Source organism: Dicentrarchus labrax, unplaced genomic scaffold (assembly GCF_905237075.1).
Source record: "Dicentrarchus labrax unplaced genomic scaffold, dlabrax2021, whole genome shotgun sequence".
Classification (NCBI taxonomy): Eukaryota; Metazoa; Chordata; class Actinopteri; family Moronidae; genus Dicentrarchus; species Dicentrarchus labrax.
In genome coordinates this window covers 19,748,412-19,766,899 of record NW_026136705.1, presented here as the reverse complement: position 1 = coordinate 19,766,899, position 18,488 = coordinate 19,748,412, and the positions used below count along the sequence as shown (strand labels likewise).

Sequence of the window (18,488 nt, the reverse complement as noted above, 5' to 3'; positions counted from 1 at the left end):
TGCTATAATACCATAAAAGGACTGATAAAAAAAAAAAAAGACAAAAGAAAGTTTAACTGCAAATATTTTATTTTACCTTTGGTTTGTGTTCATAATAGTCTTTGTGGGAGAAATTGATTCATAAAAATGATAAAAATGTGTTGGCATGTCTTTTGGGCATCTTCACATTCCTTATAATCAGATAGACCTATTGGTATTGATTGGTACAACAGATATACTCGCTAATCATATCAAACACTACAGGCACATACCATGCTGATACTAACTGGATGGTTAAATATTTGCTCCTCCTACAAGGTCGATGTTAAAAGAACAACAACAAAGCTTTCTGATGTGTCCATTTCAGTTCTTTCATTTTCATTTCTCGTGAAAACCGGTTGTATGAGAAACTGATCAGCCACAACATTATGAACACAGACGGGTTATCTGGATTATCTGGTTATCATGGCACCTGTCAGTGGGTGGGATATATTAGGCAGCAAGTGAACATTTTGTTGTTAAAGTTGATGTGTTAGAAGCAGGAAAAACAGGTGGTCATAATGTTATGGCTGATTGGTGTATGTGCTACAGTACAAGAAAAAGACTGAAAGAAAGTATTCCTCCCATTGCAGGTTACTCTATCTTTACAATTGAAAATACTCGTCAATGTGTGAATTGTAGCTATACTGGTCCTAAAATCTGCTTGTGGTGAGGGGATGTTTTGAAAATGATGTACATGCTGCAGCAGCAATGATATCTGGTAGCTGTAAGTCAAATTTCACAGACAGGGATGAACATTTCAGGATAATTAAAACCTTCCTGCACTCAAAAGTGTGTTTTTCTTATTGTTACTGAATTAGTATGTGCAGAGATGGATACTAAGTAAAAAGGTAATCATGCACTCTACAATGCTGCGTCCCTCGTGGCTGTGGCTAAGAGCCATACCAGTACTGCAGTCCTCTGTAATATGGTTAACACAGCAGCACCGTTTGTTCAGGCAACACTGGTTTAAGGGGCACCAAGTTGTGTTTGTGCAATCAATTAAATTTTGGCAAATCAAAATGATCAGTTATCAGACATAATAAATAATAATATTATTAATAGGGCTCTCCCCTGATTGTCGGGTAAACTATTGGTCAATGAGGAGAGTCCTAGTTGACACCAGGCACGGAGCAGATGTTTCATTGCAGAAGGAGCAAACACCTGTAGTGGGCACTTAAAACTGCTAATGTAAAAGGCATATAGACAACCTATCAGCTGGGAGGGTAAAATGGAGAGAAATGCAGATTACAATGAAAGTGTTACGAGTGTTATGACGCGACACAGAGGCAGACCTGTACCTGGCCTGAGCCCACCTTGGAAGCTGGAGAGTGGTTGGATGGACGTGATCCTTCTTTGTTCTGGTTTATAGGGCCCTAGCAGCTATTATTATACAGTGCGGCTTTGTGATGTACTATTGTGCACCTATAGTTGGCTATGGCCATACACTATTTCAATGAAAAACCTATGTGTCAAGAAATAAAGTTTTTTTTAAAAATGACAGCAAAGTCTGTCAATTATTCCAAGTACCTGCAACATTGTCTCTAGAATGACATTTTGTTGAATATTTCAAATTAAATATTTATAATATAACACTTCAACCTTCACTATATATTGAGTTGATGGCTCAAGGCGCAGTGTTGTATATCTCAAAATCTCAGAAAAGAGGAAATGTGGGAGCTACATACACTATTTAAATAACCATCTGAGAAAAAGGAGAACTACAGCAAATAGAGGGAAATCTGTCAGATAAAGACGTTCTGCCAGGATTGCAATAAACATACTTACACTACTACTAAACACACACATATCACTAGAAAAGATAACACAAGTATGTGCACATCCCAACACAACGCTTTCCATGTCAGACCATAACTGCTCAGTTTATTTAAACCAGTGTCCCTAAAACATTCCAAAAATGTACATAGTAATACAGAAAACAGGAGAAATGTTTTTGAAAAAATATGTTCTGTAAAGTATTATACACTAGACACATTATGACAACAATAAAAACAGTGTTTGTCTGTTTATTTCGTGATGACAAATGATCACTTGCTGGATTTCTCTGTTAAATGTTAGGATTTAGGTTGGCTCACAGAAAGGAATACATTCACTGAACAGAAGGCAGAGCACAAAATGCATCAGGCTCCCTCTTTCAGAGATCAAAATACCTTCATAACACCAGTAATATAACTCGCTGGCACCAGTATGCACATAGCCAGAATATTTGTTTGAGGTGTAAGGCTGCATTAATTGATTTTGGCCACCAGGGGGCAGATGAAATCCAAAGAAAGCTGAGAGAAACAAAGCCCCAACACAACTTCATTAAGTTTATATGGATAATAAATCAGCAAACAATTGTCTACTTTAACCCAGTTTATACTTTCTGCATCCATGTTGTTGCAAGAGTCTGTGTAAAATATTTACATTTTGCTCAATTTTGATTCATTTCTCAGATCAGATTTTTTTAGTTGGCTGCTCACATTACTTTTAAAATTAGGCCCATATCAGATCCCAGTGTGAACAGGTCAGGGTCCTGAAGTAACCTGCATGACAAAGAAAAAGTCAATCTAGATGGTCTCATGATATATCTTTTCACACTGAGGTTGTGTTACAAACCTGTTTAATACTTGGTAGGTAGCGCACAGTTTGTCCAGTACAAACCCTGCCTGGTCCTGCTGAATTTAAGACCCGAGGATATAATGTATATTATTTCCTCCTATGCTTTGAAAAGGCTTTCTCACAAAAAATATGTAACTTCTTCTTTCTGCCTTTGTATTAGATAGAAAACCTCAATATGTGGTAAAGGGGAGCCTCGCATCTGCAGCTTTATGTGGCTGGAAAAGTAAAAAAGTCTTTCTTGGCTGAACTCAACAACAGTCCAAATAGTTGGAATGAAAAACAAAACTTTGTATGGGGATGATCGTGATGCTTCTTAACAGTTGGAGTTGTGGAGAAAAGTTAGAGGTTCTTCCGCTGTTGTTACAATAACGGGATATTTCTCAGAATCCAATGGCCTGCCCTTCCCTGAATCACAGACATTTGAAGAAGCTCCCATTTGCAAGTTTTTGCTTTATTTAATTTTATTACTGGCCTCCAGCTCGCCAGGCTAATAAAGTTAATTGGCTGTACTGTGTATCTTCCGGCTTCCCAGTGGGGAATTGGGTATCTACTTGCAAAACATCGATGCAGATGATCAGTAAAGTCAGAGAGAGAAGAAAAGGAAATTTTTCTTTTTTAAGTTACATTTGAAAATAATCCAACCCAAGACTGACCCGAACCTGAAACTTCACACAAATAACAAAACTAACCTGACCCTATACATGACCAGTAACTGAGTTTGTGGTCAGGTTGCAACTGTAGCATAAAGTGGGTTCATCAGAGCTTTCCTGAAAATAGTTGCTGCAAATGTTGTTAAGAATAAACCTACATTGAGCATAAACAGCTACATGTTGTGGGTGCACAGTAAACACAGTCAATTCAATGCTAAAATAATAGATGAATGCAGCTTTAACTATTTTCAACTTTGACATGGACTCACTGGATGCACAGTTTTGTCAGTATATGGAGCCCTAACATCATGATACTTAGGCTAAGAAGGGGCAACTGCGTAGCAGCTGAACTGTAGGAACAGGACCCTGCATTACCCGCCCGATCCACAACCAGCAGTTCCATATCAGGCGCACAGCAAGACGCAATGTAAGACACCAGCGTTATGTTCTCATTGCCAGCGGCCAGGCTGGTGCTCATGGTGCCATTGCCCTGTCTGAGGCTAACACGGTCAACACCCGTCCCTTCAGCACCATCAGTCACCTGAACAGAGAGCTTCCACGTGGACAAGCTACAGTTTTCAGGACAGTTGGACTGCAGACTGAGCAGCTCACACACTGGCTCAGTGAAATCAGTTACCTACAAAGATAGGAAAAACATAAATAAAGTCAGGTTTTACATCAGCGAATCAACCAATAAACCCAATAATGATAAGATTAAATAAGCTAGAATGATCATTCACAGCCTTAGCATTTTATGAAATGTATGAGAATTACCGTTCTAAGGACAGTGAAACGCAGAACAACATAGTTGGCGTCTGTGCCTCCCGGAGCCTCGGCCTCAATGGTCAGGGTTACAGCAGTACCAGATGTGGAGTTAATCGGTGCTTTGAGGTTCACTGTACCATTAGCACTGCCTCCAGTTTCCAGGAATAAACTGGATGGGAAAGTTGAAGTAAAACCTTGATCATTGGTAGCTTTGATACTAAAGTTTCCTCCTGCACCACCCGTCGTCACAGAGAAGGGAACTACTAGTGGCGTTCCTGGTACTAAGACACTCTGTGAATCCCCCTAAAAATGTAAGAGAACAACTGTAAGTATTGGTCATATTAAAAGAGTTTTATAGTGCTTATCTTAAAAGTCATATCATGTTTTTAAAAGGATTCATTTCACTTACAACAGTAACAGTCAGAGCAGACGCTCTGATGTTGGTGGGCGACTGCCTTTGGAAGAACACTGAGGCTTTGGTGGAACGATTGCTGTTCTTCCCCTTCACAAGCACCACAAACTCCTGTGATGGGATCCTGTCAAACTGAGCTAAGAAGTCTCCTCCACCCTGAGCCTCTACAGTGCCATTGACCTGTCCGGACCCCGATGATTCAACCAGAATCACTTCTGTCACCGTGGCGGAGTCACTCCCAGTTACGGTCACCATCAGACTACCATTGACACCTTAATAAAAAGAGAAACTCCACTGATTGATGCTGAAGTAAATCAAAATACTTCGGCATATCACAAAATTCTGTTTCCTTTACCAACTCTGGGACGATTGTCCAAAACATAAAAACCTCCAAAGGGGCCCTGCGACACCTCCAAAAAGTCAAACAGGAAGTCAATGGAACTCTCCCCTGCAAATAAAAAAAAAAAAAGAAAATCAACCAAAATCTCAGAAAATAACACCAAACCTATGTTGGAGCTACATACCACTTTTTGTGATTTCAGCACTGGTAAGAGACACCTAAAATAATAATAAAGTTAAGTATTCATTATGTGATCGTGATGATTTTCTCACCTACAACCTTCAGAGCGTAGGCATTCGTTGACACCATTTTAATTTCCCACAGTCCCACTTGTGTCTTTAGCTGCAGGGTCTGGAAGTTTCCCACTAACTTGAATGCAGTGATCAGTGATCCTGTTGTGTCTGAGCTTTGCTGAGATTCACCTTAAAGCAAAGCCATGGAAAGAAATGAAGCATTCTGGTTAACTTTTTTAACAGTGAAACATTTCAATTTCTTAGAGCTATTGTAAAGAAGCAAAATACCACAGTGTCACAGTTAATATAATATATAATATAACCAGATGGGGCCAAAATCAAGAATTTTCAAAACTTACACACAGTGGCTTTAAAACTCCTTTTCTATGCCAATACACAAAATGAACACTATTAACCCTTAAAGGTCCAGTGTGTAGGATTTAGTGGTAGCTAGCAGTGAGATTGCAGATTGCAATCAACTGAATACCTGTCAAATCACCCTCTCTATCCAAGCATGTAGGAGAAAATATGGTAGCTGTGAAACACATGAAAGGTCCTATCTAGAGTTTAACTCTGGGCTGCTGTTGTGGTTCAAAACAGTTTTTACAAGCACAGGACTTTCCAATGTCACCACCTTAAAGACTTCAGACCTGCAATGCAGGTTATTGTTTTTTAACTCTAATTGTATTGTAAAGTCCTCAGTCTCTATTGAGTCTGATTCTAACAAAAACACAATTATTTTCAAGTTATGATAAACTAATTAAAACATATTCCATGTCTGCCATATATCCTGTAAATCTTTTACACTGGGCTTTTAAAATTACTGTTTTTATGTCATGTAATTTGTAAACTACTGCTTATTGACTGTTACAATAATACAAATAAAACTAAGATTTCATCTGCAAAGAAGTATCACCTGAGGGACTGATGAGAGTAAAGCTGACAGACCTCGCAGTGATGTAAATTCTGAGGTTTTTTATTGAATCGTCAACTGGGAAGGGAAAATTTTCAGCCTTTCCTGGACTCCTGGCTGCCTGCAGAAGAGTCACCTAGGAGGTTAAATGAAACTGGTGAGACATTTCTTTTTATTTTATTTAGAAAAGTCATTGTTAATGGCTACTGAAAGCATTTTGTTAATACCAGAGATGAGCTGGTGGACTCTACTATGAGGCTGGTGGCCACTTGGAGCTCACTCTTCTTCACTTCAATAGCCTGACCTCCTGAAGCCTGAGCCAGGTCTCTGTACAGCTGGGTATCAAATATTGCCATCCGACTGGGTTGTTGCTGTTGGTCGTTAGCACTCTGTCTTCGTCGACGAACTCCTGGTATCGCACTTATTATGAAGTTCACCTGAAAATAAAACAGGTGTAAAGTCCACTCATAGTGACTTTAAGATAACCAAATCAGAACAGTGTCTATTTGCAAAAATATTTTACAAAATATGCAAAAAATAGTCCAACATTGTTTTTTTAAGAAGAGGTGTAAAAACAAACGTATTCATAATCTGTAAACCATACATGTAAGGACTGTATGCAATGCAATGTAACTTAAACATGCAATAAAAACTCATAATGTAATACTGGTCTATAATGTGCCAAAAATATTCTCAAGTCACTACCCTATTAACTGAAATGTGATTAAGATAAATGCTAATATTAGCTATCTAGCAAACGTAACTGTGAACATGTGTTATTTTTGAAATTTTTAAATCTAAATTATGATAAATTAAATGCATTGAAGCAGGCCTATCTCATAATTTTCCTGTTATGATTTTGACTGTGATGATTTGTCTTACTATGTCAAATTAAGTAAGTTTGATATATGAGAAGTATTTGAAAGTTGTACCGACATTAACCTGACTAGCACTTTGTGTTTAATGCTTATTAGCAAATGTTGCTAACACACTAAACTACATTGGTGAACATGGAGAATATGTGAGGGATTTGTTTTAATGGACACCTCGAAGGGCATTATTCCGCTTATACCATGGACCACTGGAACTATAGTGGCTGTCCTACATCAGGTAAAAATGGATACCCAACAGCCAATTAGAATCAAGTATTCACCCAGACCACGGTATAAAACTATAATTAATGAATACTATTCATCAGCATGTTAACATGTTGATATTAGCATTTAAATCAATGCACTGCAGTTCCTGAGTACAGCCTCATACTCTACAGACTCTTAGCTATTACAGTACAGGCAGGTTATTACATTGTGAGTTTTAATTTTCCTTTATTTTCCTTTATATACAGTTATTACACTATCATTTTCCACACCATATGTTATTTTTTTACAGTGACACTAAGATCACTCACCACTGACTTGGTTCGCTCCATGAGTGCTTTTATAGTCCTTTTCAGGAATTTGTCTTTAGCAGGTGCATCCGTGAAGCAGAAGATCTCAGAATTATGAGGAGCATTAGTTAAAGCCAGCTATATGACAGGAGAGGACAGCAATGATACAGTAGTCTGACTTTCAGCTTTCTATATTATTGAGTTTTGCAGAGGTAGATTCTGAAGTAGTTTCAAAGACATCACTGCACCTGAAGCCCCGAAAGACTCATTTCAGCAAAATCTCCTCCACCAGCTGCTGACAGTGAATTGATAACTTTCTTGAAGACATTTGGGTCTGTAGTCTTTGTAAGTGGCCCAAAATCTGGAGTTAAAGTGTAGACAGGAGAAGGAAACAATTTTAGTCTTCATTCTTGCTTGTGTATTTGATATATTTTATGATTTATAGACTCTGTTATTTGTCATATTATATTACTCACATATAATCGAACAATCATAATATTCCAAGAAGTTTACGGCACATGACAGCATATACAATTCTGCTGGTTCATTTAATTGAGTTACTTAGCAGGCAAAATGTGTAAGTTTAATAGCACAATCATCCCTTAACCTCACTTCAGAGGGAAAAAAGTTTGAAAGTCTAGTCATTCAGATCCTACCTGGATCACTGAAAGGTACGAGAATGTAAACTGAGGGCTCATCTTCTGTTCCCACTTTACTGTTGATTATAGAGGAAGTGACGTCCTTCACTGTCGCTATGTCATCCCTCATGCTGCTTGTGGTGTCGATCACGAAACAAAGAGCTTTACTGGATCCTTTGGAGATCCCCATCATCCTGAGGGATGGAGAGAAGTGGATAAAACAAAGGGGAAAAAAACTCTGCCTTCACCTTTTTACAGTACTGAACTGTAAACAGTAACTGAAACATGCAGAATGGGTTTCATACTGTAGGAATGGTCGGTCACCAGACTCCCGTCGAATTTCCTCTAGTAGCTCGCTGGTTGCAGCTATCGCCATATCTGCTGCATCCCTGTGCAGGTGTCCATGGTCGGATTTGTAAGTGTCTTTGTTGATCCCACCTTCAGGTTCAATTCCACTTGTTGCATCAAAAAATCCTCCATGACTGCATTTTCCTGTTCATTAGAAACAGAACAAGAACAAAATATTTTATACAGCTTTACATATCCTCCTTCTTTAGAGAATACTACTGCTACTACTTCACAGAAGGAACAATCTTCTCTCTCAATGTGTGTTTTTAGCCACGCCAGCAGCCTGCCTCTAATAAGATAAAAATGTTGGTCTGTCGGTCAATCCACCACTTTGGTCCGGATTGAAATGAAACAACTAATTGATGGATTGCAATGGCATTTTCCCAAATTCATGCTACATAATAATTCATATGTTCACGCTGGAAAGTGACAAAATAAAGAACACTCAAAACAGGCAGTATGCATACAACAAAAACAATAGATTTTTGAGGGTGCTATTGATGAACACTATTCTACAATACAATGCACAAATGAAATGGAGGAGCTTTTCACAGCTGGAAGAATTTCCAACTAATGGGTGTAAAACAGCTCCAGAAATAACTTCCAGGTCCAGAGTGTACCTTTCAGGAGAATCAATTGGCAGAAATGGAATATAACATTGATAGATATGTTTTTATTGGTGTATCTGAGTATAGAAATCATGTTTTTGTTACCTTAGATTAATTTTATAAATGGCCTTTTGGAGAATAAATTAAATACAATTCGTTAGGCAGGTATGTATGGTATTTACCTTTTGGTTTAACAGCTGAAAACCAATTATGGTCAAAATATCCAGAGGTCAGTATCTTTTCCCGTAGGATATCCTCCAAAATGTTGTTCTTGCAGTTGTCTCCATCACAGTTGCGACAGGTTGCTCTGCCTTCAGCTGTGGGAAAGAAAGTCCACAAGACATTTTGTATTTTTTGTTTTGTAAAATAATCATATCTTTCCTCGGCTCTGTTTATTTTGTTTCTGTAACACAATCAAACACACACTCATTACACATTACACAATCTACCTGCTATGTTACCAATGTTGGCATTTGATTTGATCAGATTGGAGTTTGGAAGTTTGTTTCCCATTTCCACCCAGTTGCTGTGACTGTAGAAATCCTGTTATTTAAAAAGGAATACAAGTTAAATATTAACAACATGTTACAGCACACTGCCAATAAAGACTCTTCTGCTTTTTCTGCTCTACAAAACCATAATTCAACCCATTCTCCTCTATTGTTCCCCTTTAACTGCCCCCAATATTATTGGTCTCCTCATCCAGCCCCAACCACTTGAACAAAACCACCACAGGCAGAGCACCGCCTCAACCTATTCTTAACATGGCTTGTAACAACTCAACCTATTTGTGTCCCTTATTAAATGTTACCATGTGGGGCTATGCACAGACTGTGGCAACACATTTCCTTGTTAAGGACAATAAAGATTCTTAATTTATATTCAATATGTTCACTTTAATATAGAATTATAAAATCAAATAAACTGCAGTGCATACAATTTTGAAATAAATTGCACACTGGCCTGTGGAAATACACTGTTACGCTGCTTGCTGAGTTTTAGTTATGAGGTTTTCTGGAAGAAATGGTTTTTAAAAAATGGAAACCAAACAAATAACAGAAAGTACCTGTAAAGGGTGTAAGATTTGCCCCAGTAGTTCTCTCGCAGGCTCAAAGTTGTTTAGCTTGTTGAAGATCTTCACAAGTGTTAATCCAGTTGTGATTATTTCCCTTCCCTCCAAAAACCTCTCATTGTCAAAGTGATAGTTTGGATCCTTGAATTTCTTTCTGTCCACAGCCCCATTCTTTTCTTGGATTAAGCGGATGGTTTGTTCGAAGCTCTTGGATGATTTGGACGCTCCACAGGAAACAGCAACAGCATAAACAGTAAAAGCCCACTATAAACACACACACACACACACACACACACACACACACACACACACACACACACACACACACACACACACACACTTTTATTTCAGTAAACACGTTCATTGAATCTGGTCATTTGAACTAAAAAGTTAATATAACTTGGTTGAATTGAATCCTTACAGGAGAAGTGAAGTCTGTTCCCTCAGCCTGTGCTAGAGCGCGGCACACATGCAAGGTGACACTTAAGATCGCTCTCTCAGTGATGTCCACATGAGACACATCGACAGAGTTTGGCGGAATGATGTCGTGATCAGACTCACTGAGACTCTTTGATGGGAATGGCATAAACCCGAAGGCTCCAGTCTGCAGGAGCAGAAGACACAACACTGCCAGTCCAGAAGACATCACTGCACAGCCTGTCTGACAATATGGGAAAGATTAAAAGGACAACACAATATTAGTCAATAAGGGCCGTCCTTACCCAGGTAGTGTTAGATCAGCTTACTCATTAGGGTCATTTTATGTTTTCACTTATTATTTTGTAAACATTACAAACATTTGTAATTATGGTATACATTCTCCCATCCTCACAAATTAAAAACAGTGACTAAATTGTTTTTGTACTAAATTATCAAATTATTTTTCTGACTGATTTACCCAAATTCAGATGCTGATTTATATAAGATTATTCAAATCTGATTTATGTCAAGTTGCATTTTCTTTCACATTACCAATATGACGGCATATCAGGGACATTGCAGGTAAATAATAAAGATAGGCTACATTAGAAAAAAACGGAACCAGGCACAGGAGACGGATAACAATATATATATATACAATATATAAATGCTGTGCAACATTCATGTTTTGTTTTGTTTTTTGCATTATTTGAATGGCCAGTTTAATTTGTGTCAAGTATATGAAAGCGGCCACAGCAGGCAGGAACAATGAACTAATGTGCAAGGAGAGGAAGTGTATGGATGATATGGATATAGATTACCCATAAGCAGGTTATAATATTTAATAACAATGCCGGACAGTGAGCGCATTGGACGGTGTGCCGACGCGCATTCATAGTCTGCAGTGGAGTTCATGCACCTTATATTATACAGTTATACAGCTACAGCAGGCTTCACGATCAAATGATCCGTTTTTGTTTTGGGTCTGGACTAATTTGTCCACTAGACACACACCTAGTTATTCTTTTATACCCCCACTTATATCGCTTTAAAGGGGGGGGCACAAACTGTCTGATTTCCAGCTTCCCTGGTTGCTTGATTACAAAAACCACAATTGTTTTTTCATACTCATTTATTTTCTAATATAGGCCTATCTTTATTATTATTATTATTATTATTATTAATAATTCATTTATTTTTTTTACCTGCAATGTCCCTAATATGCCCTCGTAATTGGTAATGTAAAATAAAATCGGCTTGACATAAATCAGATTTTCAGATATAATCTGAATTTAATCTTTTAATTGATGACCAAAAACTCAAAAAAAGTTTGATTTTACGAATTATAGTTGAAATATTATGTGTTTTTTCGCGGGAAAATACCCCTTACTTTAACCCACACTGGTCCAAATACTCCTCTTAGATATAATAGATAGATAGATAGATAGATAGATAGATAGATACTTTATTTATCCCGAGGGAAAATCAAGTAAAGTTATTATACTGTACCTTAGGTCTCGATGACTTCTTGTACATTATTTTGCCTACTTATTGACACAACTGAATTTATACTTCTCCATGACTGGGGTGGAGTCATAACCGTACTAGACCTGTTTGACTTGTTGCATGTTTTTGACTTTAAAACAACATGGTTGTGATTTTTTTGTGCTTACATGTAAAGGAAAACATTCCCGTCTTGTTTATAGAAGATAGTTCCACCTCAAGCGACTTTTTATATTACAAGCAATAGCCACTTTCATTATTGACAGAATCTGATTTAAAAATGTTGGTATGTCTTCATATTCCTTATTATGAGATACTGGTATTTATTCATATGATAAAACAGATATAAACACCAGCATTAATTATATCAAACACTACAGGCAGATAACATGCAGATTCAAACTGGATGGTTAAATATTTACTGCTCCTATAAATACAGTTACCTTTAAAAGAAGCAAACAACAAAGCTTTCTGCTTCTTTTCCTTTGGCTTTCTGACAGGTTCTGTGTCAATCCTCCCATATAGTCATGTGTCTTTGCATTGGAATTTTCAGTGAAAGTGAACGATAATTTGAAGGATTTTTAACAAATTGTTCAATGTTTTTGTGTTAAAAACATATCAGATACAAATTATTATTCTTATCTTTAACTCTGATACCCTGAGATGAGTCTACTGACCTTACACCCTGGTGTGAATCATATCAAACGCTACAGGCAGATAACATGTAGATGAATACTAAACACTTATCTTATTTAATTTTAATAATAATTTTATAAGGAGTACGAGCTACACCTGCTCTATTTTAAAAAGTGTCCTGAGATAACTCCTGTTGGCGCTACACAAATAAAATTGAATTGAATTGAATTGAATTGAATTATTGCTCCTTTAAGGTTACCAATAAAATAAGCAAAGAACAAAGCTTTGTACTGTGTCTGTTTGAATTCTTTTTCAATTTCTCAGGTTGACAGGTTGTGAGACACAGGCTCTATGAGAAACCTGTTTTTGCAGCTGAAGTGACAGCAGCAGCTGATGGACTGATAGAGGACAATCCTCCCATTCCATGCCACTCAAGTATCTTTATATTTACAATTGAAAACCTTTTTTACCTTTAAAATCTGTGAATTTAAGAAAAATAGATTATTCTCTCTTCTGTCCAGTCTTGTGTTTGTGTATATTTTGCAGTGACACTCATCACTTTTATTCAATCTAATGCAACAAACAAACTCTTCAATGCTTGAATCACAGCTGCATTGGTCCTAAAGACTGCTCAGAGAGAAGAAACGTTTAGAAAATGTCATATCAAACATATACACACTGCATCAGATGTAGCTGTACGTCAAATTCCACACGGATGGACAATTAATGGTTAAAATAAAGCCTCCCTGCATTCAAAACACACTAAAAAATATAGGGCCTGAGCAGCCAGCACTGTGAACAAAGCAGATATGTCAGAAGTGGTGCATGGGTGTGGCAAAATTGATGATGAAACTGATGATCTGTTATGGCCACTTTAGACAAAGTGATGGTGGCCATAGTGGTTTAAGTTGAATTAGGAAAAATGCCTGAAGATTTGGAAATAAAACAATAAATATCTTCCTTTAGGGTCTTTCTCAAGCAACTATTGATATATGCGATTGTTTGCCACCCATTAAAGTCTCCATGCCACCAACTTGCTACACCACGCTTGGCGTCAAATTTCGATATGAAATGAAACATTAAGTTGTTGTAACTTTAGTGTACATGGCCAAATTTGCCCCAAACTGTACATATTAGACAAGAGTTCCAGCCTGAACACATATATATGGCAATATTTAATCATAGCGCCACCTACTGGCAACAGGAAGTAAGCATTCTGTGACAATCATCGTCCGATTTACATCAAATGTTCATGGTGTGGCCTGCACATATGCTGGAACTTGACTTATAATTAGTGGGTGTTCTCTAGCGCCACATAGAGGACACAACAAGTGACATTTAACACAGGAAAATTCAGAGCTATACGTCCACCAACCTCCAGCAATGACACCCCAATGCGTGCTGGGTGGAAGCTGTTGTGGTTCAATATGCAACTTACACAAGAGTGCATGTGTCCAGTAGGTAAATGTTTAAAATGAACAATATTTACATATTTATAAATTCTTTCAATGAAGGTGAAGGAGACAAAATATAATTTTAATACTTTTAAACAAGGTTAGATTTTCAATTTTTTTGTGAATAAAACATTAAAAAATTAATTATTATTATTATTATTATCATTATTATTATTATTATTATTATAAGTAGAATATGTTTGCATATCTTAAAACAAGTCTAGGGGATCTTTACCAGATCCTAGACTATACTGATACTTACTTTTTTTTTTACTTTTTACTTTTTGACAGGTTGTGTGACATCCTTCACATATAGTCAAATATCTTTGTATTTTCAGTGAAAGTGAGAGGTGGTTATAATTTGAAGAATTTGTAACAAATTGTTAAATATTTTTGTGTTAAAACCATATTACACATTATTATTCTTACCTTTTATTTTGATACCCTGAGACGAGTCTACTGACCTTGAGTACTGCATTTGAAGAAGTATTCCTGAATCAGAGATGTTAAAACCTGTTATGTTAAATCACATAGTCAGTTTATCTGCAAATATTTCCCTTTCCCTTTGGTTTTTGCACATGTATGTTCAAATGCAGTTGTTGGTATGTCTTTTGGACAATATATTTATAATGAGATACTGAAACTTATTGATAGGGGGAAACAGAAATATAATAATAATTTAGAATTAATTTATATTATTTATAATAACAATTAATTTAACAAACATAAAAACAAAATGAACATAAATGGGTTTTTTTCTGCAAGGATATTGGATTTTGCTGCTCTTCAGTCAACAATTCTTCAGTCCAGATTGTGTAGTACATTCACAGGATAAAGGAGCATTCACATATCTAGATTTTAAAATATTTCTAGTAATTGTAGGCTTTAATTTGACAGCAGTAGAAAAAAATATAAGAGGAAAGGAAGGGGGACAGATATTGGGTATAAGATTCAACAAAGATCAAAGCCCAATCTCTACAAACATTTCAGTTTCACAGGTAGTAAGATGTGACTCAATCTCACTGTACAGTACTATTGATCTGCCATTAGGTATTTCTCATTATATGATTAGAGCTAGAATAAAACCATCAAAATAAACTTTATAAGGACTGCTGTACCAACAACCTATAAAATATTCACTGCTAAACTTGGGCAAGAATGCAAAAGAAAGACCGGCAGACATGGAACAAGGTCAAAGACTATAATCATGTCAACCCTGAAGGGACAGATTTATGTGGCCTGTGTTTGCTTGCAGTAAATGATTTATGGAGGGAGGAGAAAGGGCGGTAGGACGAGGAACAGCAGGAGTCGAGAGACAACAATTTACATGACCGAGTCTTGACCAGGACCAAGGGTCTGCCAAATATGGGGTTCAGATGTGATTGAGGAAATCACAGCGAAACTTCCCAGAGGAAACATTGGAATTTATGTTAAACTACAATCTTCTGTTTTAACTAATGGCATCATTTGTAAGGGATTGTTTGTTCTGTTTGCTTCCATCGCTTCTACTTCTGCTGCTGTCTCTGACTCTCCGCTGGCCCAGGGCACGTTGTTGGACGAGGCTGGCAGTTAAGGCTGCAGGCTGGAGACTCTGGGTCATTATTTGCCTGATTCTGGAGCTGCCACTAGACAGGAATACTAGAACATGGACCAAGGAGGCTGGATCACCAGATACAGATGTTTTGTCTGGGTCAGGTCAGGCCTCAGATGGTCCCAAGCTCATCTGCAAACCCACTGCGCTGGCCAACTATCTTCTCCGGCACTGTGGCTCTCTAGTCAGGCCAAGACTGGCCTCCTGGCCCAGGGGAGACCCCCACCTCCAGATTCTGTCCAGCATGCTCTGTGGACAACAAGGAGACACGTTACAGTTCACTAGAGACCATCTGTTATTGAGAGACGGGGGTATCGTTGCTCTGGACTGGGCTGTGGGAACAAGACTGGTTGAGGCGGCCGGGAGGAAGAGGTGGGACGGGAGGAAAGAGCATCAGTCAGGGGGAAAGGCGCTAGGCTGCTTCACCACGACGCCTCCTGTCCTCCTCGTCATCCCTCAGTCCTGGGGAGGGATGACCCCCCACCTAAAGGTGCTGTGCCATCAGGCAGTGCGTCAGGGCTTTTATGTGGTGGTGTTTCATGCTCGAGGCACAGCAGGGTGCCCGCTGACCACAGCCCGACTGACTGAGTTTGGAGACCCAATTGATCTTGAGCAGGTAGAAAAAGATGGCAGGTGAACAGTCCTTTTTTGTTGTTGTCATGTTTATCATATATGATATGTTTCATTATTGTATCCTCTAAAGTAGGGTGGCCAATACATACCACAAAGGAAAAATTATTTTAAGCTATCCTTAATAAGCTAAATGGTAGCTTATCATCACTTTTAGGACTTAGAAATATGAAATAATACAAGAAAAATACATTCATACTTTCCAAATTGGGAAAAACGTTATGTTCCCCATAGGTGGAAAAGACCTCAAGACTACAGGAATAGCGTGCTTGGAACAATAATGTGTGTATCTTTTTTCTACCAAAAAGTATAATTTCGGCATTAAAATCTTTAAAAAGGCATATATTTCTTCCACTTGATTAAAAATTCCAGAATCTATGAATATGCAGATTAAATTATCTTTTAAAGTTTTCCTGCTGGACACAAGATGTCTTCTACTTTACTGTTTAAGTCCATTCTCCGTGTATGTGCACGGGTGCAGAAGTGTCTACATCACACTTCACACCAAACTCAAGATCCTTCTGCACAGTGAAGCTCAAACTAACTACAGGAACAAGAAGAAAAACACATTTCACCTCCACAATGTCCACTGTTTAATGTAAATATCTAACCCTATTGATCTTTGTCTTCCATTTTCAGGTGGTGGCTTTTGTCCACAGCCGCCACCCGTCCTCTGTGCTGGTTGCTGTGAGTGAGGGTTCAGGCTCAGGGATTCTTCTTTCCTACTTGGGGGAGTCTGGATCAAGTTCACACCTGACAGCGGCTGCGGCCATCTCACCTGTACTCCTAGGCCAGCTGTGGTTTGAAACAGCCATGCCTCCCATTTATCACTGGGGGGTTTTGCTTCATCGGAAGCTGCAGCTCAGTAGGTGAGAGAAATGAAAGCAAAATCAAAATGTATTAATAGTGGTTATAACACGAATGCCACATGGATAGGATCATAAAATTGTCTGTTGTTTCTCGCTATGTTAAGATATGCAAGTTCCTTTAGAGGAGTCCTAGATGTGGATCGGGCCCTCAGATGTTCCTCCCTCAGAGACTTTGAGGAAACTCTTTTCTGTTCTTCAGCTCAGCTTCAGCACAAGGACCCCAGACCTCCAATAAGCTCACTAAATTCTGGACTGAGCTCAGGATCTCATTCACCGCAGGGCCTGGCACCCTCAGTGGCCTGGGCACTGGGCGATAGGGCTTACCCAGCCAACAACTGGGACAGCTACTGGGAGAGGAATGAACCACTGAGAGATGCAGATGAGGTGGCAGTCCCTGTGCTCTGTATCTGCAGCCAAGATGACCCTCTACTCCCGCCGGCATCCACTTTACCCGTTTCCCTTTTCCAAAGCAATCCTTATTTCCTCCTGGTGCTGACAGACCGAGGAGGGCACTGTGGATTCGCTCTGGAGAACCGAGAAGAGATAGGAGGTGAGAGGACCGGAAATAAGGAGGCGGAGGACGGTAACTGGAGTCTTATTGTAGTCCTGGAGTATTTCAGAGTAGTGGCTGATTTCCTGAAAGGGGAGGAGAGGGATGGGGCAAGCCGCAGTGGTCTACTAGGAGAATATATTCAGGCTGGGCAGAGGAGCAGGACCAACAACACGGCTCCCCCTCGCAGGAGGAGAGCCCCCATGATGAGAAGGCCAAGACCACAGGCCCCTGAGGAGAGCAGTGCAGATGCAGAGGAGGGGAACTTCACCTGGAAGAGGTCCTACACACGCTGACGGGGAAAAGACGGTGAAGGATTAGATCTGCAGAGAGAAATATTATCAACGTTGGACAATATTTTGGGTTTTTCCTCGATATTCTCAAGTAACGTCTGTAGCTGCAATGTATGAGCAGTATAAGTGCAGTGGACAGCTGTTCAGAAAAACAAATCTATGGTAAAACATACATTATTCTTTACTGAGCCAAATTAGTTAAAGACCCATGACCTTTTGGTAAAGACAATCAAAGACAACATGTTCTACACATGGCTTCCCTGGTTTGAAATTCCAACAATTCTCAAACAAAGGAAAAAAATTTTGTATTTATCAGCATGTAATGTATCTAATTGTGTTACTTATTAAAAGGTGAAGGTTTTCAGGCAACATAGCTGCTGTCTGCTTCAAGAAACCCCCCCTGTGAGTTATGCAAGATAAACACAATGCAGTTGCAGTCAAATACATGTTTTTGGAACTGTGCTTTAAACAAAAAACTGTAGTAAGTTTTCAAAATTTGTATTACAACACCTCAGGCATTCATGACCAACTGTATA

At 38.6% G+C, this 18,488-nt stretch overlaps 2 protein-coding genes across 2 annotated transcripts; one reads left to right on the top strand and one right to left on the bottom strand.

Moving 5' to 3' along the window:
* Positions 1 to 1,874: 1,874 nt before the first annotated feature.
* Positions 1,875 to 11,957, bottom strand: LOC127364559 (von Willebrand factor A domain-containing protein 7-like). The gene is made up of 16 exons (XM_051402189.1): positions 11,936 to 11,957; positions 10,428 to 10,663; positions 10,001 to 10,270; positions 9,384 to 9,477; positions 9,117 to 9,251; positions 8,284 to 8,470; positions 7,997 to 8,172; positions 7,589 to 7,701; positions 7,362 to 7,478; positions 6,181 to 6,390; positions 5,957 to 6,089; positions 5,080 to 5,229; positions 4,823 to 4,915; positions 4,465 to 4,739; positions 4,065 to 4,358; positions 1,875 to 3,927 (listed from the first exon to the last, which is right to left on the bottom strand). Exons 2-16 carry the CDS (start codon positions 10,650 to 10,652, stop codon positions 3,556 to 3,558), a joined length of 2,844 nt encoding a protein of 947 aa, XP_051258149.1. The 5' UTR covers positions 10,653 to 10,663; positions 11,936 to 11,957; the 3' UTR covers positions 1,875 to 3,555.
* A 3,343-nt stretch (positions 11,958 to 15,300) lies between these two features.
* LOC127364561 (protein ABHD15) lies at positions 15,301 to 18,321 on the top strand. The gene is made up of 3 exons (XM_051402191.1): positions 15,301 to 16,226; positions 16,880 to 17,109; positions 17,214 to 18,321. The coding sequence occupies exons 1-3, from the start codon at positions 15,477 to 15,479 to the stop codon at positions 17,953 to 17,955; spliced, it is 1,722 nt and encodes a 573-aa protein (XP_051258151.1). The 5' UTR covers positions 15,301 to 15,476; the 3' UTR covers positions 17,956 to 18,321.
* Positions 18,322 to 18,488: the final 167 nt, after the last annotated feature.